The following is a 24820-nucleotide window of genomic DNA, read 5'->3' on the forward strand; positions in this document are numbered from 1 at the left end:
TGAAGGTGACCTGCTATCCCACAGATCCCAGCAATACCTGCAATTCAATAAGCAAATGCAGAAAACATGTTTTAAATTAGCTTTTTGTAATGCTATTAAATACAATTTATCCTTGTTTGTGCTTGTCATTTAACTCTGCAATGTTAGTTGTGTCTCATGGGCTGCAATGCCAGAGGAAAAATCCAGCTGAGAGAAAGGAGGGGGGTGCTTCTTGTGCTGGCACCCAGGGCAGACATCAGGGTATGCCAGCAAGGATAGCGCATCAGGAGCGTGTATTCCACCACAGCCTGAGCTCACTGCAGACAGGGCAACACCTCTCTCTTCCCTCGAGGCAGCATGAGCCATTGCATAGCTAAGTGGAAAGCTTCTTCATGGAGTGGATCTAGGTAAATGTTCATCACCTTTTAGATTTTTTTTTGCTGTTATCAGGTGAGGTTTCTGCCAAATCAGCAAGTTGAGCTCCATGACTTTGATCAGGAGATTGCTAGTGGAAAACAGAAGAGATGTACACAAAGGCAGGGGGAGGCAGCAGTGGGGCTGTGCTCATCCAGAGCAGTCGGCGTGGGGCAGCACTTTCTGTAAAGAGCAGTGGTCAGGTGAAAGAAAGAAAACACTAATCAACTGCTGCAAAAATCAGCTTTATGGAAGGCTAAATAAATGACATCTATTGCCCTTCCCTTATCCACTGATAGCAGTTACTCCATCTAGAAGACCACTAGCTTGGTCAGAGAGGATTTTCCCTTGGTGGGACTGTGCTGGCTGTCTCGAATCACCTCCCTGTCCTCCACTGCTTTAGAAACATCATACGCTTGGCTAATGTTTTAAGGAAAAGGAAAGACACTCCCAAGACAAAAGGACTGTCTGGACAAGAGCCACCAGGATTGAAGTCAGGACTGAGCTGTAACTGGGGAAGGGTAATTCTGGCAGTGGGAGACCCTGACCACCTATTCAAAACGGACCCCAGACTCAAACGGAAGGAAGAACTGCACCTACACACTGATTAGCATGAGAAGGGAGATCCATGGCTAACAGATACGGGTTAAAGTCTAATTAACAAAAGACTTATGTAATTTGTAACCAATGAATGTTGATGTCGTTCTTAAAATGTATAGTGTCAAGTGTTATGATTGGCAAGCCAGCCTTTCGGGTCGCCACCTATGCCCCTATGCGCAAACTAGAATAAAAATTAGAAATGTCTCGCCTGGGTGTGTGAATTGGCGCTGCTCGCCGGTTAACGACCCGCGTTCCGGACGGCGCCCGGGGGCGATGACACCGAGCGGGGGCAGGACCCTCTGGCCGAGAGCGGGCGCCCCGCGCGGCGCTGCCCGGGCCCGGCCGCGCCCGCTCCCCGCTCCGCCTCGAGGGGAAGCTCTTTGTGCCGCCGCCGCTTCCGGGGCGGCTCGGCCCGGTCGGCGCGGCCGCGGGGCGGACATTTCCCGGAGCGGAGCCGCGGCGCCTCTTCAGCCGCCGGCGGCCACAGCGGGCGGGCTCCTGCGGCTGGGCTGCGAGGCGGAAGAGGCGCCTGCGGCCGCCGCCGGCCCCGCCGGCAGGATGTTTTCCTTCTCCACCGTGCAGCCCCAGGTGAGGGGCTGGCGGGGCGCTCCGGCCCGGTGCCGTGCGCGGTTCGCCGGGCCCGCTCTCCGGCGGGGCTCGCTCCCTGGAAGGCCCGGGGTGGCGGGCAGCGGCGGGACGAGCCGCGGTCCTGCCTGCCGCGTTCCCGGGCTTTGGGCGGCAGCGGGAGAGGAGCGGGTGGGGGTACGGCGGTGTGCGGTCCGCATCGAGGGAAAATATTCGTAAATGGGGCAGAGAGGAAGGTACAGTAAAAGCTTGTAAAGAGTAAAAACATTCTGAAACGACGAAATAACCTTAGATGGCACTTTTTAGTGTCTGTTTTTGTAGCAGAAGCAAAGGGTGGTGCCGTGTGTCACTACAGTTAAACTGTGCTGTTGATTTTAACGGGTTCTTGTGAAAGCCAAGAGGAAATGACTTAGAAGAGTTAGTGGAGGGCAAACCGGCGGTAGTTTGTTACACAGAACAGTCCGAACGCAATCGGGAAGGCACCTTTAATTAGGCAGTGAGTCTGACGGGACTGGTGACTTTTATGGACTTTGATCTGAACCAGTGGTTTCAGTTTTATTTTTAAGTGTTGTATTAGTGTGTGATAGACTATTGCCCCAATAGGATTTGGTTGTTCTTTCCACACGTGGAGAATGTGTTTAAAGCTTTCACTAGAGTAGTGAAATGGAAGAGTTTGTATGGTTCTAGGGAGCTGTCATTTCACCAGAGTGGGAAATGCAGACAGAAAGTTCCCTTAGTGGTTGGGATGTTGGCTTTGACCTCTTGAGGTTTTATGGTTTTACCACAAACCGAGTCTAACTACAATTTTGTACAATTAATTACGAAGCAGTTTTCATGTCACAGCGTTGTCTCTTTTGATCTTCTGTCTGGTCAACACAAAGATGGTGGTGGTTCTTGTAGGAGGACGTTCATAGGCATAGCCCATTGTACTTCAATCAGAAATTGCAGTCAGGGATCATTGCAGTAGCCAGGGCTGTGTCCCAGCTCCTTCCTAGTGACGTGCACAGAGTTTGAGGAGGTTTGGAGCTGCTGGGGTTGTTTGTCCCATATGTTCACAACAGATGTAGTCGTGTCAGGAGGAGGAGCCCTGGTGCACCTGGACTTCTGTACTGATTGAGGTGGAGTTGGCCGAATGCTGCTGAACTGCAGATTTGACTGTACGTGGTGCACCTGGACTTCTGTACTGATTATGAGGTGGAGTTGGCCGAATGCTGCTGAACTGCAGATTTGACTGTGTGCTTTATGTAGTTTCATTTTGATTCTTAAGCTGAAGTGTGATCCCAAGGAAGAAAATGTAAAGGCAACATTTGGAAATGGCTAATAATAATGCAAGAAAAAGTACAGATAATTCAAGTTATAAGAGTATTGCTTTAGAGATGAAAAGACAAGTTTCTAATCTGTCATACGTGCTTAAACTTTCTCTTTTTTTCTCTTTAAAAAGAGGCATCAGCTAATATTGTGGTGTTGAAGATCATGTGGTTTATAATTAAGTCCTCATTTAAAAGGCAGTGTACAAGATATGCTGTTATAAGTTAGAGTTTGGAACAGAAGTATAGTTGAATAGTTTAAACAAGCTGAAGTCCTTATCTAATTTTTTCCAGGCTACTGTTCCTCTGAGTCACCTTATCAATGCCTTTCATTCACCAAAAAGCTCCAAAACTTCTGCCAGCAAAGCATCCATACAGCCTGTCCAGAGGGACACCTCCCCAGAGCATGATCCTCAGAAGAGTGAGGTACAAAAAACCTTTTGAAAAAGTGATGGTTTAACTGATATTAAATCTGAATAATATCAGTTTAATTGAATGTAGTATTTGACTGGTCTAAAAATAATGTAATATGACTATAAAAACCAGGGTGTTAACATGTAGAATGTATCCTTTTGGCAGAACTGCAGTCAGTCAGTAAGGATCCTACAAAAATACAGTATTTCATTAAAAGAAAGAGCTGGTACTTTTCTCAGTAGTACTTTCCAAATGAGTAAGGGATTTGTTTTTATTTCCAGTTTAATGGTTCTTTCTGTAAAGTAACAAGTTTTCTGTTAATAAACCCTTTATTACATTTTTATTCTGAGTTCCAGCAAAGTTTTTGTCATTATTGCTTGTGAGAAAATGGGGACTGTAACTTAAGATGTGTTGAAGGTTTTTGAGAAATTAAGTGCCATGGTTCCATGTTCAGTTTTTTCTGTTAAAATATCTTTAATTATCGTTGGGTGTTTCTTGCTTCTGACCATGAAAATTAAAACAGTGCCAAGTAGTATTAGATATTGCCACTTCTCTTTCAACTCATTTCTTATGAGTTTTGTAAGCACTTTTTTGGGAGGAAAACCATGGAATTTCTCAGTAACTGCAGAACTGTGGAAATCAGCATGGGTTGTACTGCTCACCACTGTGTTGTGATTCCATTGTTGGGTTTTTTTTTTGCTTGGTTTGTTTTTTCAGTCTGTATTTGCTTCTGGGGCTACTGGGAATTTTTTTCCCTAGCATAATCTAACATAATTTTTAAACATTTATTTCTATTTTTCAGTCTGTATTTAAAAATTTAAGAGATCTGGGATTGTCTGATTTGAAAGCTAACCAGTTCAGAGAGTTGGTGAACAGGCTACTTCCTGGCTACTGTACAGAAAGCAAAGTCTCCTCGCAGTGGCACACGTCATATGTCTCTGCTCAGTCCTTCTTTGAAAATAAGCATGGTATGTTTGAGTGAAGTGTTTGTGAGAGTTAAATTATAAAGGTGAATACAGTTATTCTTCAGTTTAATCTCTTGTGCTGTAGATAATTTGTAGTTCAGTGTATTTAATAAAGAGTATTAATGTCTTTTTGTTTTATATAGCTTGTTTCTTATAGAACAAGCTATTCTTTCTGTAAGAAACAAGCTATATACAGAGAACTGAGACAAGCTATATACTGAGAAATTTAGAAAATTCAGCTGATTGTTTCTTTGGATTTCAAGTTGGTTGCAGTTAAACTTTTCTCAACTCAGCTCTATCTCTTAATGATGAGTCTGAGCTGTGAATATTTCCACCAGTTTGTTTCATCAAGACATTAGATTTTGCTGTTCTACTTACGTCACAGACATCTCCAGTTTACATTTTTATCAATTTTTTTGCTTGAAGGAATGTGACACAAGCATACTAATTAGAAGGGAAGTCAAGGTAGCAAGCTGTTAACATTCCACATAGAGTATTTCATTGCTGAAATAACCAAGAGTAGTTCCTTGCAGGTGAAGGTGCTTTGTTGGAATTAGTCTAAAATGAAAGAAGACCATTGCAGATGCTTAAGAATCTATTATAAAAAGAAGTATATAGCTGGCATTAGAGATACTGTCTATATAGTACTGCATTAGAAAGAGGGAATGTAAGGAATAATATTGCAGGGCTGCTATTAGAGAAAAGATTTTAAATTGCATTGTGTTGTGAGATACAAAAAAAAAAAAAAAGCTCAGTGACAATTTCCTGAAAGCAAACAAATACTTGGAAATGCTTCAAAGCTTTGATAGATGTTCTGGTAATTTGTTTAATTAAAGATGCCTGGAGTACTATAGTAAAATAGAATTAATATTTTAAAAACTAAAAAAAACAAACTGTGCAAGAAGTAATGTTGAGTTGCCATTTGAGACAGGGTGTATTTACAATTTGTTGTATCTTTTTGCAGGTTTTGTGGATGTTTTCAGTGCTTTACGCTCATCTTGTTTGTACGGACAACATCCTCATCCCCTCCAGAATTTCTGTTCAGATGTTCGTTGTTGGCCAGGTATAAGGCATTGAGCTACACTGGTTTTAATCTCTGTATAATTTGTCTATTCTGGAAAAGTATTTTTGCATTTTTTCTAGAGGTGTCACTCAGGAAATACCAGTAAGCTTCCAGGAGAGACTTATGTTGGTATTAACATTTTAAATCATGAAGTTATTTTTTGCACTTGAGGACTGTATTTCCAGAATTTAGTAATATCCATGTTGTTCCAGGATGTCAGTGTTTGTGGATCATAATCTCAAAAGACCACAGATGAACTGACTATTTTTGAATCAATAAATATGTTGAATTCAGTACTCATCCAGTGGAATTTTTTGAGGGAGTTGGTGACTGATGGCATTAGTGAAAACATAATGAACAGTTCAGGAAGTTCAGGTATTTCCTAAATTCAGTTCTTCTGTTGCTACCTGTAGGTATATCTATGTTTGTATCCTGAGAAATGCTGACAAAATGGAGATAGCGCAGTAATGAGTCACAAAGAAGGGTGCAGATTTTTAAGCATTTAATACAGGGGGGAAGCTGAATGATCTGAGATTTTAGTTAGCAGAATAAAAGGCAAGGAGTGAGCCAATTGCTACAGGAGCCATATCAGTTACCCTTCTCACAAGCACCTCAAAGAAGAGGCAACAATCCCTAGTAAAAGCAAATAAAATAAGACCTGTTTGAAAATGTTCACAATGCAAATGGCTGAAAGTTCTGAAACAGATTGTCTGGAGAAGTTTGGTTATCTTAATCCTTGGAGATTTTCAAAACTGAGCTGGACAAGGTCCAGCACTACTTGATCCAATGTTAGACCTTTTCTGAGCAGGGCTCAAGGGTCAGCTGCAGAAGTTCTTTTTGTCTGGTGCTGTTCTAGAACAACAAAAAGCTTAGTGAAACCCGTCTAATTGACTGGTGTTGGTGTTTATTTTAAAATATAGTAGTAAAAGAAGAAAAATGTTGTTCACTTGTGGTAAAATGTCCCTCACAAGGTTTCTGATGTGCTAGGAGAGAGGTCAGGGTGTCATTAGGTCTCTGTGATTAAATGGTCTCATTTCTTTTGTCACTAATGAAGTTAACAGTACACTCAAGCCATACCAGTTCTCCTCAGGGCGTCTTACCAGCAGAGCTCACAAAGCATTATTCTCATCTTTCTGCATTTGCTTCTGAATGCTTCATCTTTGTTAGCCTGCCTGGATTTAATTGTCTGAATGTCTCCTCTTCCCTGAGTTGGCCAATTAGCTATAATTTACAGCATGAACCTAGATTATTTTAACATGAAAATTTATGTGAAACAGTTAGAAGTTTGCTTGCAAGGTCAGATGACAAGTAGGGTTCGTGATCACATAACTATCCATTTGCAGTACTGTGGATGTGTTGGGAAGATGAAATTCTTTCATATAATAGTTTCAGAAATTTCTTAAGACTTTTTTTTAGTGGTAGTAATGACTAAGTTTTAATTAGTGTTTATTCTTACTACATAAAGTTTACATCCAGACACGGAACTTTAAGACTCTGAGATCAAGAGCAAGACGTCTGCAGTCAACATCAGATCAATTCACAGAAACAAAAAGTTCACTTTCTTCAATTTTGAAGGTAAATACAATTAACATTAAGTTGTTTTGGGCTTACTCAAACCATCTCTTTCTCTTGACTAAACCTTCAAAATTTACCAGTGGTATTTTCTTTCCCTAGCATGAAAATATTTCTTAATTCTAAAACTTGAACTAATGGCAGTGTATTGTTTTTTCTTATTAATGCATATATTTGTTCCATATATCACCAATAATGAGGTTATTTGAATTTTTAGGAGAGCAGTTTCAGCATATAACTATGGTTTTAACTCTAGAAATTAATTTCTTTATTTTCTGTTTCTAAAACAGAATATAAACTAAAAATAGCTTCAAGTCAAAGGAGTTATTTCTTTAAGCAGAAATATAGCTAGTTTAACATACAGGATGTGTTTTTTCAAGTCAGCAGATAAATATCCAAAGCAGTATAACAAAACCAAGTTCACCTGGGTACTCTTTGCTTCTAATTGCTTGTTGTACAGAAGTCAGGCTAACTAAGGGTTTTCATTTAACTGTGTGTGTTATCTTTGAACTCTTACCTTCTTCTAGGCATATGTGGTTTGTTTCACTTGTGGACTAGGTGTACTGTGATGAAGATAAAACCAGAGCTAGCTCCCTGCAGTGCTGCTCTGAAATTTGACAGGGCACATGAGATGTATTTGCTTAAGCTCCATCAAAATGATACTTGCAAAGATATTTTGCAATTGGAAATAAAGCAAGAAGCTTAAGCTAATAAATCCCACTGAATGCAGTGAACAAAGCTGGCTGTGTACAGATCTGTCTTAGGCTATGTTTTCAGTTTGGAACTGGGATTCAGGAGGGCTCCAAAACTCATTTGCTCAGCAAAAATGGGACTGCCCGTGCTCAAACCATGGAGATTCTACACTCGAGCTGCTGGTCTGTACCCTCCAACTAACCCAGTAGCACATGAATTATATGCTGCTGTTTTTTCCTATCACCCGTATTAGCCAGGTGGTAAGTTAACTGTTTATGAAAACTTGGTGTATACTAACAGTGCTTTGGAAAACATTGCAGGGTTTTATCCTGAGAAAGCGACGAATTGATGTTGAAAACTTGGACACATTAATGAAAACAAAAAACATCCCAGAGGCACACCAGGATGCTTTTAAAACTGGTTTTGCAGAAGGCTTTTTGAAAGCACAGGTATTCCTGCAAAAAACACTTGGTAAGTTGTTTTAATTCACATATCTTGTCTTTGAAATTAGAAAGTAGTTTATTTTAGCCCATGTTAAATATGTTTTTATTTTCTTTTACAGATTCCTTAAGAAGATCACGTTTGCTTTCTTTCTTTCTCTTCGTTCTTTGTTTTTATCTTGCTATATATTCATCATTTTTACCTGGGAAAGGTTCCTTTTCTGATGCTGGTTAGTTAACTTTTTTTTTCCACACTGTTTCACTTGTGTTGTTTCTTCCAGGTTTAGTATAAATTAAATGTTTTGACATTGTGCTTGGTTTTATTAGTACACTGAGAAGTTATGCTAAGAGTTATTTACTGCTTCTGGCTACAGCCTTTCAGATGACAGTATGACACAATGTTTATGAAAGCAAAAATGTTCTGTGTCAGTATAATAACTTTATTTCTTTTGGTGAAGCAGTTACATGGAACCAGAGAAGTCAGACTGGTCACCAGTTATGTATTTGACTTTCAATTTATATTATGTGTTATCTAGATCAGCTGTAGGCAAGATGGTTTGAATTTTCAATCTGTAATCACAGCCTAGTGTACAGCAACTAGGAACTTGCGTTGCTGAATTGCCATCTTGAGAAATCTGTTGGAAATAGTGGAACAATCAAAAGGCTGAGTTAACGTAACTGGAGACGTTCAACTTGATGCTAAGTTATCACCTGGGTCTCAAGAAAGTTAGGATATGTATAGAAGCATTGAGGGAGAAGTTCTGGCTTGTGTACATGCTTCTGGATGAAGAGCTTTCTGTACTACACATGACTAAAAAGCATATCACTGAATTAATTGCAAATATTTTAAATATTTTTTTTGAAACATAAATCTTATTTCCTGCTGGACAGCTGTAAATGAGCAGGTGCCCTGTCAAAAGGGCAGGTGTAAGGTCAGTATCTTAGTGGCATGTGTTGAGGTGCAGCACTCAGTCTTGCAGTGAAATGACTTTGTGTGTAAATTTGTTGTTCGTCATCTGCTGTTTGCTCTTAGTACGCTTTCGAACATCAAGTATCTTTGATGCAGCAGTTGATCCAATCCAGCTGAAAAATGTCACCTTTGAACACGTTAAAGGGGTAAGATCAAAAGTAAAATGTGTGCAAGTTCTTGTTTTAAGTAATCATTGTGAGTCTGATGTTTAACTAATCATTATGAATGTCTTAGTCTGTTCAAGAAATTTCTTGGTATGAAGTGAAGCTTTATGTGCATTGACCACTCCAAGGTGAAGGAAGGTTTTAACCACTCTTTTTTTATTTTGTTTTTGTGGCATTTAATACCTTATAAAAGGTGCACTCTACTTGTTGAATAACATTTTTAAAGCCTATAACAGCAAATGATAGGCCATAAATATCAATATTAGTCTACATTTTGCAGAAGCTAATTGACATATGAAGATGATAATGTTATTTGATCCTTTGTCTCTTAGTACCATCTCTTTCAGGCAGTATTATTGGGACAGGAGATATGGAGATTCCCAGAAAGAAGTGGGCATGTCACTGCTGATGGGATACCTCTGTTTTTTCTGTTCAATTGTTCTTTGACTATTAGTGGCAAAATGAGGACCTCCCTCTTTCCTTCCCCTTGGACGAATAGATAGAATTAATCTCTTTTGATTAAAAAGACTTGTATTTTGATTTGGAATTTTTGATTTTGTTTATTTCTTTGATGACACCTGGTCTTGAACTGTTTGATTGTTCCTTCAGTGTTACTGAATTTAATGTTTACTTAGTCCTCCAAACAGCTTTAGGATAGGTTGAATTAAATATTAGTATCCACACAAACTCTGTGGTACACTTTAATATTTTTCTGTTTGTATTTTTGATCAATATACAATTAGGGACTTAATCTCTAATAGAAAACTTATGTACAAAACCATGCAGTGTTTTATAAATGCTTAGTTATATTTGTGGCTTGTTTTTCATGTATAGGTTGAAGAAGCTAAGCAGGAATTGCAAGAAGTTGTGGAATTTCTGAAAAACCCCCACAAATTTACTGTATTAGGAGGTAAACTTCCAAAAGGTAAGAATAATTGCTCAGCAGAAGTTAAAAACCTATGTGAGCCATGTTCTGTACTGTATTTTACAGCCTGGTTTCTTACTGTTTCTTAATGTATTGTGCAGATTAAAATACTGGAGTTAGATAAAATTTAGTGTGCCTTCTTCAGTTATTGAACTAATAAACAGTAGTGTTTTGTCCTGTAAAGCAGGAAGGTTTATTAACTGAACTCTTAAAATACCTTTATTTCTTCCTTATGGCTTTTAGCACCTTTAGTACTTCCTAACTTCTTTAGATTGTTCAGAAAGAAATGTTTTCATGTGAAAGGATGATTGAGATCACAGTGGAAATCCACATAAATCTGAAATGTGTAGACCTGAGAAATCTGTTTCTTATTAGTGCTCTACACTGTTTAAAGACAGTTACTTGGAAGGATTTAATTAAAAAAAAAAAAAAGGATTCCACAGAAACAGCCAGGAAAGTGTCAGTTTGAAGCAAACACTCTTAGGGATTCTACTGCTAAACTCAACAGTAAATCTGCAGAATATTTCAGGCTTCTGTTTTGATGGTCTTACAAGTCTCTGTTGTTTTTTAAATATGGATCAAATTATATCTAGATCAGTTCCAGGAAGCTCCTTCAGACTGGCTGTAATGAGCAGTACCTGAAACGGGATCTTAACAGCTTTAGGGAGTCAAGTGTACATTATTTCTCCTAATGCATGGAAGAAACTACTCCTACAAGAAGACTGTGTGGATGTGGTGGTTTTGTTGGGTTTTCTGTTTGTCTTTAGGCATTCTGTTAGTTGGGCCGCCTGGCACTGGCAAGACGCTCCTGGCGCGGGCCGTGGCGGGCGAGGCCGACGTTCCGTTCTATTACGCCTCGGGCTCGGAGTTTGACGAGATGTTCGTCGGCGTGGGCGCCAGCCGCATCCGGAGCCTCTTCAGTGAGTTAAAGGTTCCTGGGTTTGACATCTGTGTGCTTGTAAGAGGAAGTACCCAGTGTTGTTTACATTAGTTACAATTCGGGTTGCTGGGAAGTAGTAGTGTATGTGACAAAGAAAGCTTTAATTGTGTAGGTAAATGTCACAATTCTGTGAGGATCAGTTAATTATAGAATCTTCCTACCCATCACATGAAATTATAGCTAAACTTATAACTGATTTTACAGTGGTTCCAGAGAGAAGTGGTAATTCAGTTAGAAACTTAATACTCTATAGACTAAATTGAATATTTGAAATTGTAACTTACTTAGTCATATATAAATTGTAGTAAACTTTAATTGCAGATGTAAGATAAAAAAATTGTAATAACCGTCTCAATTACTGCCCTCATATTTAGATTTTTTTTTTACTCTGAATTAAAGGTTTATGGCATCATGGCATGGTAATAAGCTGAGATTTCCTTTCTCAGATCCATCAACAGGCTCAGAATAACGGGCAGAATGACAAAACTTTCAAAACTAATGTTTAGATTTATAGCTTTCACAGAAGAGACTTCCTGTTTTAAGTGTGAAAATATTTTTGGGGAGGAGAAAATCCAGTTTACCTCTTAAATGAAAGATTGATAGGGTCAAATATATACAAGGTATGAAGTAGTTTGCATTTGTAGAAAAAATGTGAATTTATATGAATGGGGTGCAAAATGTAGTACACGTAGTATCTTAAAAATGCATTTCCTTCTGGTGACTACAGAAGTGCCTGACTGGTGTATTAATGTTACACATATGTCTGGGGAGGTGACATCAATTGCATCCTGCTATGCATGTAACAGTTGATGGTCTTCATGTTTATTACAGCATTTTTATTTTATGTTTTAATACCTGTAAATTTTAGTGTGAACCTTTCGTTGTAAATTAACAGGCAAGTTCTATTAAAGTAAGACAGTGTTGAGACCCATCACATTTTATATTGTTTTTATTAAATAGGCAAATATTCTCTACCCAAGCCTATAAAATAAACTCTTGTAAGAAGTTCATACAAAATATGACAATTTCATAGTTTATTTTACTAGTGATTTCTTGTTAGCCTCATAAGAAAAAGCTGATGAGGAAATATATTTTTGAAATGGCAAGATAAAGAGAATCAAGATTCTATTTCCTTTTCTTTAGGCTAAAAGTAAGACAGTTTTTGTGATGTCTAAGAGAACATTTTATAATCCAAGAATAACAGAAACAGTAGATCTGCCTGATAGACTGTCTGTTCCTTTGTGTGGTTCAAGGTTCCTTCTGCTGTTTTCCTTTTGTCAGGGGAAGCAAAAGCAAATGCTCCTTGTGTTATTTTCATTGATGAATTGGACTCTGTTGGTGGGAAGAGAATTGAATCTCCAATGCACCCCTATTCAAGACAGACCATTAATCAACTCCTTGCTGAAATGGATGGGTAAGTATATGAATTCTGAGGGCACAGAAGGTGTGCCCTCAGAATACTGACTGGTATTTTGGATATGTGGGTGAACTTCTTCTTGACAGCTTTGAAGTTTTGTGTAATTTTTTGTAATGCTTTAAAGGATATATATTTAATATGCTTTTATGGCTATTTTCTAGTATTGCTAACAGTAGCATTAATGGACTTATTGTAAAGAGTATAGAAGCTTTTGAGCTGTATTTGCACTCAGAATTATTTATTTTAAATAATTTCTCAGTTTTTTTAGCCTAGTTATATATCTAAACGAAGAAGATCAACACAGAGATTAGAACATGTTTTAAACCAGTTGCTGAGTTAAACATGGTCATTCTTGGATCACGTGTTGTAATGTGAAAGCATGTTTTTGACTGGCCAGGGAAGTCAGTAACAGTAGTTATTGACAAAGTTGTAAATTCTGTGTCCAGAAGAAAAATAATTCACACCTTGTTTTCCACCCAGCTTTAAACCAAATGAAGGTGTTGTTATTATTGGTGCCACAAACTTCCCTGAAGCATTAGACAAGTGAGTATAATTCATTGCTTGTTTTAGACCATGTAGTAAAAAACCGTTGCAACAAAACCAAAGTTGCTTGTGATAATCTTCAAGTATTACAGTGTCATAGCTGGAGTTTTCCCTCTTAAAAAGGGTGTGTGTTGACTGGGTTTTGGCATTTAATAGGTTGCAGAGTTAAATATGGAGAAATAATTAATATGTTTCTAAACATTTGAAATTTCAGGAAGTTTTTCAGCTAAATTGATAAGCTGCATTCCTTGTTCACAATGCAAAATTTTCAAATGCAAAAATGCCTTTAAAATTAGTTGTCAGTAAATACCTTTCGTGTCTTTTTACAAGCAGCTAAGAAAAACATATTCTTTGTATACATGTGGATATCTTTAGAAACAGCAATGGATTTTTGTTCCTTGATATACATTAGTCAGTTTACTGCAGTATTTTTGAGTCCATGTACTAAATTGTCATTTCCCTTAGTGCTCTAATACGCCCTGGTCGCTTTGATATGCAAGTTACTGTTCCCAAGCCTGATGTAAGAGGTCGCACGGAAATTCTGAAGTGGTACCTCAATAAAATCAAGTATGACCCATGTAAGTAAATATTTTACTGTAGTATCTTTATATGTAACAGTTTTTATACTGGATCAGCCCCCTCATATTAGTCCTTTATTCATTTGGCAGTTGAGGCTTTACAGCATCAATAAAGAACACAAAAATTGTCTCATATGTCATGTTTTTCTCTAGTCCCTAAGAGTTCATAGTGTCTTGAGAATTAGGCTTAATTTCTTTTAAAACTGTTTGGTTTGTTTGTTGTTTTTATTTGTTTTGTTTGATGCATAATTTTTAATAGAATATGATTCTTGCTTAAAATTTCAGGACTCTAATGTGGACTCTAATAAACAAAATGTTTTGCTTTGGTTTTTTTTTCTTCCCCTACAGCTGTTGATCCAGAAATAATTGCACGAGGCACAGTAGGATTTTCTGGAGCAGAGCTTGAAAATCTTGTAAATCAAGCTGCCTTAAAGGCAGCTGTTGATGGAAAAGATATGGTAACCATGAAAGAACTAGAATTCTCCAAGGACAAAATTCTAATGGGTAGGATTTTATATGAAAGACATTAATGTATGTTACAACACACAGAACTTTTCTTGTGTGATAAGGACTTTTACAGGGGAATAGAGAAGTTTTTATGGTGTTTTTCAGATTGTTGCACTGTGGCTTTTTTTGGTTGTTGTTGGTTTCTTTTTTTGTTTTGTTTTTTTTTTTTTTATAGGGGGGGGGGGGGGTTATTTCTTTATTTGTTTGGGTTTTTTTTAACAAATAAAGTTTCCTATTAAGTTATTTCTGAATAGAACCTTTTGAGACCAGAGAGTAGTATGTAAAATATAGTGTGGAATACATTCTTTAAAATTTCGTGCAGTTTTTAAAATTAAAAACACTGCATGTTATACTTCAGCCTGGAGGGAGACACAGGCTTGATTTCTTATTCTTCCCCTACCGATGACCAGAAATCTGGAGCATCTATTGAACTTCTCATGTGGTAGCACAAATCTTAAACATCTTAGACATAACCACTATAAATCTGGTCTATTCATGCTTGAGAGAAGAAATGGAGTTTCTCAGATACATAGACTGCATTTTAAATCTACTACTTGCAAGCAGCTTGTCTGTAGAATATGTTCAGGTCCATTTTTTAGACATTAAAATTTGACTCATAAACATTTTGTACTTAAGGGTTAGTTCCCTTTGGTCACATGCTGTCCCTTGGCTGCTTTGTGCCCTGTTTGAGTTTATGTAATGTGTGGTCTGTGGTGTCCAGCTGTACAAAAAGGTTAATTTAATGTTCCTCTGTTTAAGGACCTGAGCGTAGAAGTGTAGAAATTGATGAGAAGAACAAAACCATCACAGCTTACCATGAGTCTGGACATGCTATCATTGCCTATTACACCAAGGATGCCATGCCGATCAACAAGGCCACAATCATGACACGAGGAACAACACTGGGACATGTGAGTGTTTCTTCATCCATTTTTTAGTATTTTAAAGTTTTATTTAGTTTATTAATGCTTCTTTATTTAGCTTTATTTTTGCGTTGGTTTGGTGGTGTAGATGAATTTGTGATAATGCTGCGTGCTGTGATTATCTGTGGAAATGCTCAGTTATGAGCAGTATCTTGGAAAACCCAAGGTCTTTTCTGTGTGATAAAAAGCTTTCTTTCCTAATTTTTTAATAAATGATTGTGCACTGGTATAACAGTTCACGTGTACAAGGAAAGAGAAATATAAGTAAGTTTGATTCTGCTGCAGTTGAAATAGCACCCAACAGCAACATTTTGAAGAACATCTGAAGGACTGGTTGGTAGAAGCTCAACTGTACTTTTAACACAGACATCCCTTATCAGGTTCTTTGTCCAGTTTGGCTTTTTTAAGCTTCATTGGTTACCTGTTTTGTTTTTTGCATAGATATTCATAAGTTTTTCTGTTTTGCCTGTATCTACCAAGCATTTGAACAGAAAAATATTTCTATTATGTCTCTTCCTGTTGAACTTTTTCAAGTTAATATGTTCACTTAATGAAAACCATTGGTCTGAATCCTCTGGGCAAGTTGATTTGTTCTGTTTCTTGTGGCAGTAGGTGTAAGTTGCTCACATTGATGGGGTGCTCAGGGTCTGAGGAGGCTGTTTCAGTAATTCAGCTGAGCACTTCCAAGCAGTCCTGATAAATGCATATACTAGAGGCAGGCCAGAGCATGCAAAGTCATACATAAAATCTTTATCTGCTCCAGATATGAACAAGAATATTTTTGAGAATACTTCAAAATTTGTTAGCTGACCACAGTCCTGTATCTTACAGGTATCTTTGCTCCCAGAAAATGACAGATGGAGTGAAACTAGAGCCCAGTTGCTCGCACAGATGGATGTCTGTATGGGAGGAAGAGTAGCAGAAGAGCTCATATTTGGAAGTGATCACATCACAACAGGTCATCTAATTGCTAGTTAAAAGAGTTTTTGATCAAGGGTGTGGACTGGCATGTTTAATGTGGTTTCAGTAATGTAACTTAGATCTGTTTGCTCTCTAGGTGCTTCCAGTGATTTTGACAATGCTACCAAAATTGCAAAACTGATGGTGACTCGATTTGGAATGAGTGAGAAGGTAATATCATCAATCTTTTAATATTTATATGGAGCAAAACCAAGTTCTGTTCTCTAGCTAAAGCCTGTTTGTCTGTTAGTAATCTCTGAGAGTAGGGTAAGTAGTCATCACAAAAAGAGTAAGCCTTATGATCTGGTCTGCTATAGAGAGCTCAACTAGAAAACCTGTATATTGACAGTTTAAAAAATTACCTTGCAGGATTTTCACTTCAAAATTGCCTTGAAAATCACAAATATCTTCAGGAAACAGTTATAATAAAGCCAGACATTTTGGAATTAAGGATAATTCTGAGTCTGGGAGGGCAAAGGGGGTAACAACAGTGAGTTTTCTGGACATTCTTTAGAAGCTTCTTTAGTCATGTTGATTGGCCATCAAGTATTAGTAGTCTAGGCATTTTGTTTTGGTTTTTAAGTAAGAAAGCACCTAATTAGGATCTGTACTGTAACCTATTGAAACAGAATTCTGCAGTAACTACATAGTTGATGAATAGGCTTCTTGTTTTGCTTCTGCTCAGAGCGCTTCAGTCATTTGACTTATGACTTACGACATTTGACTTATGCTTTTGTTTGCATGCAGAAGCAATATGTGCTGAAACTCGTAGAGAGTTTTATGTGTATGACTGAAACAGTAGCAGGATAAAGATATTTTTGTTGTTGTTTAGCTTGGTGTTATGACCTACACTGATACAGGGAAAGTCAGCCCAGAAACCCAGTCTGCAATTGAGCAGGAAGTGAGGACGCTTCTACGGGTAAGAGCCTCTCCCCTCCACTCATACTTCTGAGATGAATTGAACACCTGCTTGATTGGTTACTTCATTTAAGTAATTATACTGGTGAAAATACACCAGTGGATAGAATTGTCTAGTATTTAACGTAGCTGCAACTTTGAATCTCTGCATATCAAAATTTGTTGGTGATTGTCATGCACAAGTAGCGTAAATCAAGTTGGTGGTGTTGGGCTCTTTAATATACTCTTTAACACTTCTCTTTGGTCATGATTTATATTATTCCTATTCAATTCACAGGAAAAGTATGGCTACAAATTGTTTTAGAACAGATGTGGATGTTTTATGTTACTTTCAAATTTCATAACTCCCAAGATAAGTAATTTTGTATAAAATCACAGGAATGGCTGTATCAGATCAGAGCATTACCTCAAGTATCCTGTTCCTTCACAGTGATCAGTGTCAGATGCTTGGGAAAATTTGTAACATTTGATAAACACTGAATTTCCTGATCACTGTTCTGGTAATCTGACTTAGTTTGGTACAGGCAGGAGAATTACTTGTATTGTAATATTTAAATGAGTAACACTTTTGCTGTAGTTGCTTTTGAACTGACTTGGCCTTGTAAGAGCTGCCAGGGTAGAACTAAAAGTTGAAGCTGGTAATGCTGGCAGTGCACATCTACTTGCAGCAGCTGGTGGCTTAGTGTAGCTGGTAGGTTTCACCTTTCTAAAACTACATAGGGTTTTGAGTTTTTATAAATATTTTAAAATGCTTGTCTTTTGAGGAAAAAATCAGTGAATGCTGTAGCTTTGCTCATAGTGCAAAAAATTGTTAAAAAAACCGGAAATTTTCAAATTTAGTAAGTCTTTTTGTAAGTCTTATGTAACAATACTAAGGTTTGTCTCAGGACTTTGTTTTTAGCCCTACTTGTGCAAAATGCACAGGTGGCATAAAGTGTTTGGTTGCTTTTCATTAATTATGCCAGCTGTATTTTTGTGAATCTGGAGCCATGCTAGCTTTGAAATGTAAGGCACAACTTTAAATGTTTGTGTCAAGCTGTATTTACCTGGAAATAATTTTTAAAATGGAATCTTGCTGTTGTTTTTGTTGTAAAGTCTTAAAATCTCCTTCTACATGTTCTCCAAATTAGGACTCCTATGAGCGAGCAAAGAACATCCTGAAGACTCATGCAAAAGAACACAAGAATTTAGCAGAAGCTTTATTGAAATATGAGACTTTGGATGCCAAAGAAATCCAAATTGTTCTAGAGGGGAAAAAACTAGAAGTAAGATGATGACTTCTGGGATATGTAACTGATAATTTGAAGAATGTACATCTAGCAATGCAGTAGTCTTATGCAGCATAGCCTTTTTTTCTCTTCCTGATGTGTGTATGGCATTAGTGTCACTTTAATATTAGTCTGTCTCTTGTGAGCTTTTGTTACTCATCTATTTGTTGTGTCTCATCAGAATAAGACACAAAATAAAGCAAGTTCCTCATCCTCTGCTCCTTATACTCTTCGCACAAGAAGTTATTCAGAAGGATAAATCTCAGGGTTGAATTCAGCATTTTGATTCAATCAATGTGTTGAAGCTGAGCAGAAAAACATGCAGATCCACTGGTTGTGTGTTGGCACAGCTTCCTGGGCTGTGCTGCTACATGTGTGTTTGAAGTGATACCTCACAATATGTGCTCTGGGGTGTTTTGGAGAGTGACAGACTGAGATGTAAAGCAATAGTATGTCATGTAGCTATTGCTCATACTCTGTTTGAGGTTAGAGACCACTGTTAAAGACTTCTTATTTAGAAATGTAACAAAACATCTCAAAGAATTAACAGGCTACATTGTGGGAGCACCATGCTAGACAAAAATGTTAGTGGTCATGTTTCCAGTACTCTTGGGGTTAAAATGCACACATGGGTGGCTGGGAGAGAATTACAACAACAGGCTAAATGTGTCTTAGCCTCTTTGGACCATGTTTGGGTAGAACCATAGCAGGGATAAGAGAAATACCTGTGACCTCTGATGTGCTGCTGACAAGTTTCTTAAAATTTTTGTTATTGCAGTAGGCAGATGACTGTGCTTTGACAGTGCTTTTACACTGCTGGAGAGTCAACAGAACTAGTTTCTATTAATACTATGTATGGCGTTTGATAATCCAACAGATAATCTCTTCAAAGGGGACAACATCACTCACTGAAAAGTAATTCAGAAAATGTTTGAAGCATGTGTTGTTGCAAATAACATTCCTAGTTCTGTTCTTGGTAGAAGTAGGGAAATAATACCTTTTCTTTCAACCCTTACAGAAACCTTGGGAAATTCTAAGAAAATACAAAAAAGGTTTTGAAAACAAGACTAGTTCCAATCAAGTGGAAGTGATGGCTAGCAACTATATGCCAGTATTCCTCCTGATCTCATGGAACTGGATTTTAGGAATAACACATATTGATCATAATCCTTCTGCACAATGAGCTGTAGTGTTGTGGGATTACAAGCTTCTATTGCACAGAGGGCATGTATCAGCATATTAATATTGAAGGTTACCATAATTGGACATGAAAATAGTTGGGCTGGTGCCAAGAAATGTGAATGGAAACTGATAGCTACACCTAAAACTAGAAGTAACATAGTACTTTAGAATTTTCTGAGTGTAATGCTTGATTATAACCTAGTTTTTTTAGTAAGAGCACATGCTTTTGGGTTTTTTCCCCTTTTAAAACAAGATCAACTTTCTTTTTTGCCTCTTTGTCAACTTACTATAGTGGCATCCCACTCAGTGTGGGAGAACTTCCAAATATTATAAAACGGTATAGGAAATGTCTAGGCTGACTAGTTACAGTTGTACATGTATTTTGGAAATATACCAATAGAAACAGAAGTATACTGCATATTTGACATCTGTTTTTGGAGTAATAAAGGTTAATTTTAATTATGCATATTGGTTTTCTTCTTATTCACTGTTAATCGCTATGAAATGTAATACGAAGTTCCCTAGTATGTAAATTGAGGTGTATAAAACATTTAAAATTGTAAATAAATTTAAGAATTATGGCAAAATTGCACTCTGTTTAAGTGAGATTTCTAGGGAATGTTTTCCCTAGAAATTCACACCTTTTTTCAATTGCTGCTTTAGTAGTAGGACTTTGAAGTGATCTTTTCCAGCTAAATAATGTGAATTTGCGTTTAAGAGAAACAAAAAAACTTTTTCTTGTTTGAAGTAACTAAAATCTATATTGAATGATCTTGTTTAGCAGGGTAAGTTCTTGAAGTCCAACTTTTCTTATTCAAAAGCTTCTTGCTATATGCATAGGATAGTATCAAAAAGGAAAAAAAAAGATGTATCATTGGATCATGAAAGATTATTACAAGTTCAGCCATAAAGTGTAAAGGGTATCTTTGCTTTCTGGCCAACTTAGCAGCACAAGTATTACTGAAGAGTTTGCTGTCATTCCTAGTTGGTTTTGTGCATGTAACATGTGTAACATATTCCAAGAAACTTGTCTGGTAACGCGTTGGATTTGATCGCTGGTGCTCTTGGGAGCACCTAGGACCTGGAATTTTTCCTTTCATATTGAGATAGGCAGAGATAGGAGAGCACGGGGTTGGGTTTATGTGGCATGGTTTTTGTAGTGAGGAGGCCACATGGGTGGCACCTGGGAGAAGATGCCAGAAGCTTCCCTGTGTCCAGTGGAGCATTACCAGACGGCTCTAGGAAGACCTGCTCCTGTCCAAAGCTGAGCCCATCAGCCCTGGTGGTAAAGCCTTTGGGACAACAAACTCAAAGAAGTGGAAGAAACTCTGCCCAAGAGCAACTGCAGCCAGAGGGAGAGGAGTGAGTGTGGGAGAAACAGCTCTGCAGACACCAAGGTCAGTGAAGGAGAGGTAGCAGGGTTTGAGTGAGATTCTTCTCGGCCTGAGGAGGGAGGAGTGGCAGAGGCAACCTGTGATGCACTGACCGCAACCCCAGTTCCTGTCCCGCCCCCACCCTGCTCTTACCGCTTGAGGGGGAGGAGGTAGAGAAAAGTGGAAGTGAAGGTGAAAACAGGAAAGAAGAGGGGTAGGGGAAGAGGTGGTGTTAAAGTTTGGTTTTATTTGTGATTTGATAGGGAACTAAACTAATTTTACCGACTCAAAACTGTTTTGCCCATGATGGTAAGTGGTGAGTGATCTCTTCCTGCCTTCATCTCAACCCACAGGCCTTTTCCTGTGTTTTCTCTTTCCTGTCCAGCTAAGGATAGAGTGGCTTTGGTGGGCTCCTGCTGTCCAGCCAGGGTCAACATAACACAACTATGAAAGCAGCTTCCAGAAATCAGTCAGAGAGGTGTTCCTTTAAGGACGAACAGCCTCCTGCTGTTGAAAACAGGGCAGAGCTAAGTGCTTAGATACACTGTTTGCTTTTTAAATACCTCTAAAGTGGTCACAAGCAGGGTGGCACATAAAAATACGAAATTAAAACTTGGACATAATTCTGAATTTTCTGTATTCCTGAGGCTGGCATGCCAGAATTCTCCCAGCAAGCTTAACACAAAGAAAATGCAAAGTTACAGTGAAAGTTGTGGCTGCTCCTTCTGACTGCTTCTTACTCTGATGACCTGAGTCAGCTGAAATGTCAGAAGAGTTTTCTAAATCTTAATCCTTTAAACTGGCTGTGAAGACAGAGCAATCAAGCCATCCCTAACTTTCTGGTCTATTGATCTGCTTGGCAACTTTGGCTAGAAGTAAGGAGGCCTATTTTTGCTTCTAAAAGATAGCCAAACAAAACAATGAGAGGTAAGAGTACATGTTTTAAATAGGCTGCTCTCTACTTCCCTCAGAAGTAAATTTCCCTTTTTCCAAATCCATTACTCACACATGTTTATTAAGAGGCCTTCCTCTGGCATTGGTCAACATGAGAGCATCATCTGCTCCTTCCACAGCATCATCAGTGCATAAATGGCTGCAACATTTGCCATTAGAGCACTAGTATGGACCGTGAAACATTTAATGGGAGAAGTGGGGACTCTAGCGCATTTGTTTTTTCATGAATCTAGGTTTGTGTTTAGTGCCCTGCTGGAAACTTAATGCTGCTAGCTGTAATTCTGAGATTCAGCATGGAGTTTTGACTTTGAGTTCAGGACCAGATTTCTTCTAAGATTAATAGTAGTTTTCAGTCTTTCACTACTTTTTCAAAAAGTGTTGTGGAGGTAACAGAAGGATCCTGCTCTGTATACTGAGTCTCATTAAATGGGCCAGAAGTTACAGGAAACAGAGGCAGACTCTGTCCCACTTGCTTAGTCAGAAGAAACCCTCCACAGCAGCAGATTTGGACTGAATGGTTTAATAAGTTCTACACCAATTTTTCCAGAATTACATCAGTTACCATCATTCACTTTATTTCCAATGGGTCATTCATGATATTGACAACAAATTATGAATTCACTTTTACCTTTTGTCCCTACAACTTAGAAGGCTACTTCTCTTACATTCTTAGCTCTTATTCAGTGAAAGCTCCTCAGGATGAACAAAATGGAATTTATGGGTTTACAGTTTTAGGACTGAGCTGCTTAAACTTGAGTTGCCTTTTCACAACTTAAATCGAGCTGTGATTCTCTCTAGAGAATTCTTGCCCTGTCATACCATGGCATGGCATCTCCCAGCGTGGTTACTCAGGAGGTCCATGCAAGTTCAATAACATACAGCACATCCTTTGCAAACTGCAGGCAACAGAAGCTACACACAAACTTTTTAAGGGTACCAGATGTTCAACCTTAGCTAGAAAACAGGACACCCAAAAAGGTTTTGAATAGAAAATGGGAGTCAGCTTGGGGTGAGTCTTCCCCAAGGTTAAAGGGCAGGTTAAGTTCTCTGTGGCCAGCAGTTAAAGCTCTGACTACTAACAGGCGAAACAACTAAGGCTGTACCCAGACTTGCAGGAATCTTTGAAGCTACTGCTCATCCACCTGAACCTTAACAAAGTACTGAACTCTTGTTCAAGTTGTCATCTACCATCTAAGCAGCTGGGAGATACACATACATAGACAATAAAAGGCAAAGAAATACATTTTGCCTATAAAATGTCACAGAAATTCTGCAGCTTCAAGAATGCCTTCACTTGACAAGAGCAGAAACTGGCTGATGGAGGTAAAGAAAAGCAGAGGTCACTGCTCATTGAGCCATGGCTTAGAGACATTTTACCTTAGGCAAGAGATGACTGCAAAGCTTATTGTTAAGAAATATGTCACGGAGAAGAGCGGGATCACACTCTTGGTATTTCCTTCAAACTCCTGTTGTCTGGACAGTGAGGTAAAATAAGTCACCTGCCGTTAAAACAACAAGAAACCATAAAGCACTTTTCCTTTTCTTGTTCTTTCTACACAAGGAAAAGGCAAGGTCAAACATGACGTTGGCAGAGGAACAGTGCCCTGGCACTCGCAACCCGCTCGTCTTCGTCCGCCACCGTCCCTTTCCCTTTCCGCAACGGGGCTGCCCGGACATTTCGGGCTCGGCGGCTCCGCACGGCCGTAGCCGGCCCCTGCGTTACCTGAACGGAGCCGAGGCGCAGCTCCGCCACTTTGGAAGTGATGCTCTGCAGGAAGCTCTCCAGCCACTGCCGGCTGTCCTGCGCCTCGGGGCCGTCCTCCCGCAGGTAATACACCAGCTTCAGGGCCCTCGCCCTGAGCACCCGCCCGCCGTCCGTCTCCACGCCGCCCAGCGCGGCGCCCAGGAAGACGCTGCCGTTGACGGGGAAGCGGAGGCTCCCCGGGGCGGGCGGTCCCGCATCGCCCCGCCGCGACAGCAGCGGGTTGGGGCTGGCACAGACGCCGGCGGTGCGGGCGCAGAGCCGCTCGTACTCGGCGTCGTGCACGGCGGCGTTCAGCCGCAGCACCTCTGCCCACGCCGCCGGCTCCAGGACCGAGGTCCCGTTCGTCGCCACAGCGATGAGGGCGGCGTAGGCGCCCTCGGTGGGCAGCCGCGGGGCGGAGAAGCGCTCCGAGTCGTCGGTGGGGAAGTGCCGCCGCACGAAGTCGCGCTCGGCCTTGGCGGGCCCCCACGTCGGCGTGAACTGCCCCTCGATGTCGTTCGCCTGCCGCCGCGGTAGGAAGAGGAAGCCGGCGCCCAGCCCGCCCGACAGCAGCAGCGGCACCAGCACGAAGGGCCAGGGGCAGGCGGCCACGGCGCTCGCCAGCCCTTCGAAGAGCCGGCGCAGCGGCCGCTCCACGCAGTTGGTGTTGCGGCAGGAGCAGCGCTCCGCGGGGTCCCGCGGCCCCGCCATGGGCGAGGCGGGCACGGGCTGCCGGCAGCAGCTGCTCGCCGCGGGCGCGTCCCACGCCGGGGCCCGACGGTGCGGTGTGTGCCGGTGCCGGAGCAGAGGAGAGAGCAGAGAAAGAGGGAGGGGAATTCAGAGCCACCCTCTGCCCGGCAGAACCTCGGACCGCGTTTTTCAGCGGGCGGAACCGCCCCCGCCGTGACTCAGCGGGGCTTCCGCCGCCTGCCTGGACTGACAGTGGGAGCCGGGCGGGCAGCCCAGGCTCCCCCCGCCGCGCACCGCCCCAGGTTCGTGTCCTCCCTGCCCTCCTTGTCCCCACCCTGCCCTCCGTGTCCCCCCCTGCCCTCCGTTTCCCCCTGCCCTCCGTGTCCCCCCTGGCTCTGGCTCCGCGGGTTCCAGCCCGTTTGCAGCGCCTGCCGCGCTGAGCCGCTGCCCAGCCCAGCTTTGGCTCCGTGATGACCCCGTCGCTTCCCGGCACGGCCCCGTGCTTTCCTTTCAGCCTCTAGACGTCATCGGCTTTTTTAGTGTTTTCCCCGAAGCTGCTACTTCACTACTATGCATTATTTTTCCATCTAAGAGCAAAACACAGACAAGTGGTGATGTGTATTTCTCAGTGTACTGGTTTGGAAAACGGGAAAGTGACAGCAGAAGAAATAAAAGACTTTGAAACAAGGGTTAGCCATTCCAATTGGCAAGTCACAAGAATATCCTAGTGAT

The 24820-nt window shown here is 40.3% G+C and overlaps 2 protein-coding genes across 2 annotated transcripts; one reads left to right on the forward strand and one right to left on the reverse strand.

Annotated features, from left to right (window-relative positions):
* The first annotated feature begins 1369 nt into the window (after positions 1 to 1369).
* Positions 1370 to 19793, forward strand: YME1L1 (YME1 like 1 ATPase). The gene is made up of 19 exons (XM_039708066.1): positions 1370 to 1581; positions 3180 to 3311; positions 4102 to 4267; positions 5229 to 5327; positions 6793 to 6902; positions 7913 to 8063; positions 8155 to 8262; positions 9066 to 9148; positions 10001 to 10091; positions 10859 to 11011; positions 12313 to 12445; positions 12929 to 12991; positions 13457 to 13569; positions 13918 to 14073; positions 14836 to 14987; positions 15831 to 15957; positions 16057 to 16130; positions 16792 to 16878; positions 18008 to 19793. Exons 1-19 carry the CDS (start codon positions 1552 to 1554, stop codon positions 18149 to 18151), a joined length of 2172 nt encoding a protein of 723 aa, XP_039564000.1. The 5' UTR covers positions 1370 to 1551; the 3' UTR covers positions 18152 to 19793.
* A 2903-nt stretch (positions 19794 to 22696) lies between these two features.
* Positions 22697 to 24441, reverse strand: LOC120503826 (patched domain-containing protein 3-like). The gene is made up of 2 exons (XM_039712838.1): positions 23378 to 24441; positions 22697 to 23153 (listed from the first exon to the last, which is right to left on the reverse strand). Exons 1-2 carry the CDS (start codon positions 24107 to 24109, stop codon positions 23028 to 23030), a joined length of 858 nt encoding a protein of 285 aa, XP_039568772.1. The 5' UTR covers positions 24110 to 24441; the 3' UTR covers positions 22697 to 23027.
* Between the last annotated feature and the right edge of the window lie 379 nt (positions 24442 to 24820).

Source organism: Passer montanus, unplaced genomic scaffold, assembly GCF_014805655.1.
Source record: "Passer montanus isolate IOZ18808 unplaced genomic scaffold, ASM1480565v1 scaffold10, whole genome shotgun sequence".
NCBI classification, from domain to species: domain Eukaryota; kingdom Metazoa; phylum Chordata; class Aves; order Passeriformes; family Passeridae; genus Passer; species Passer montanus.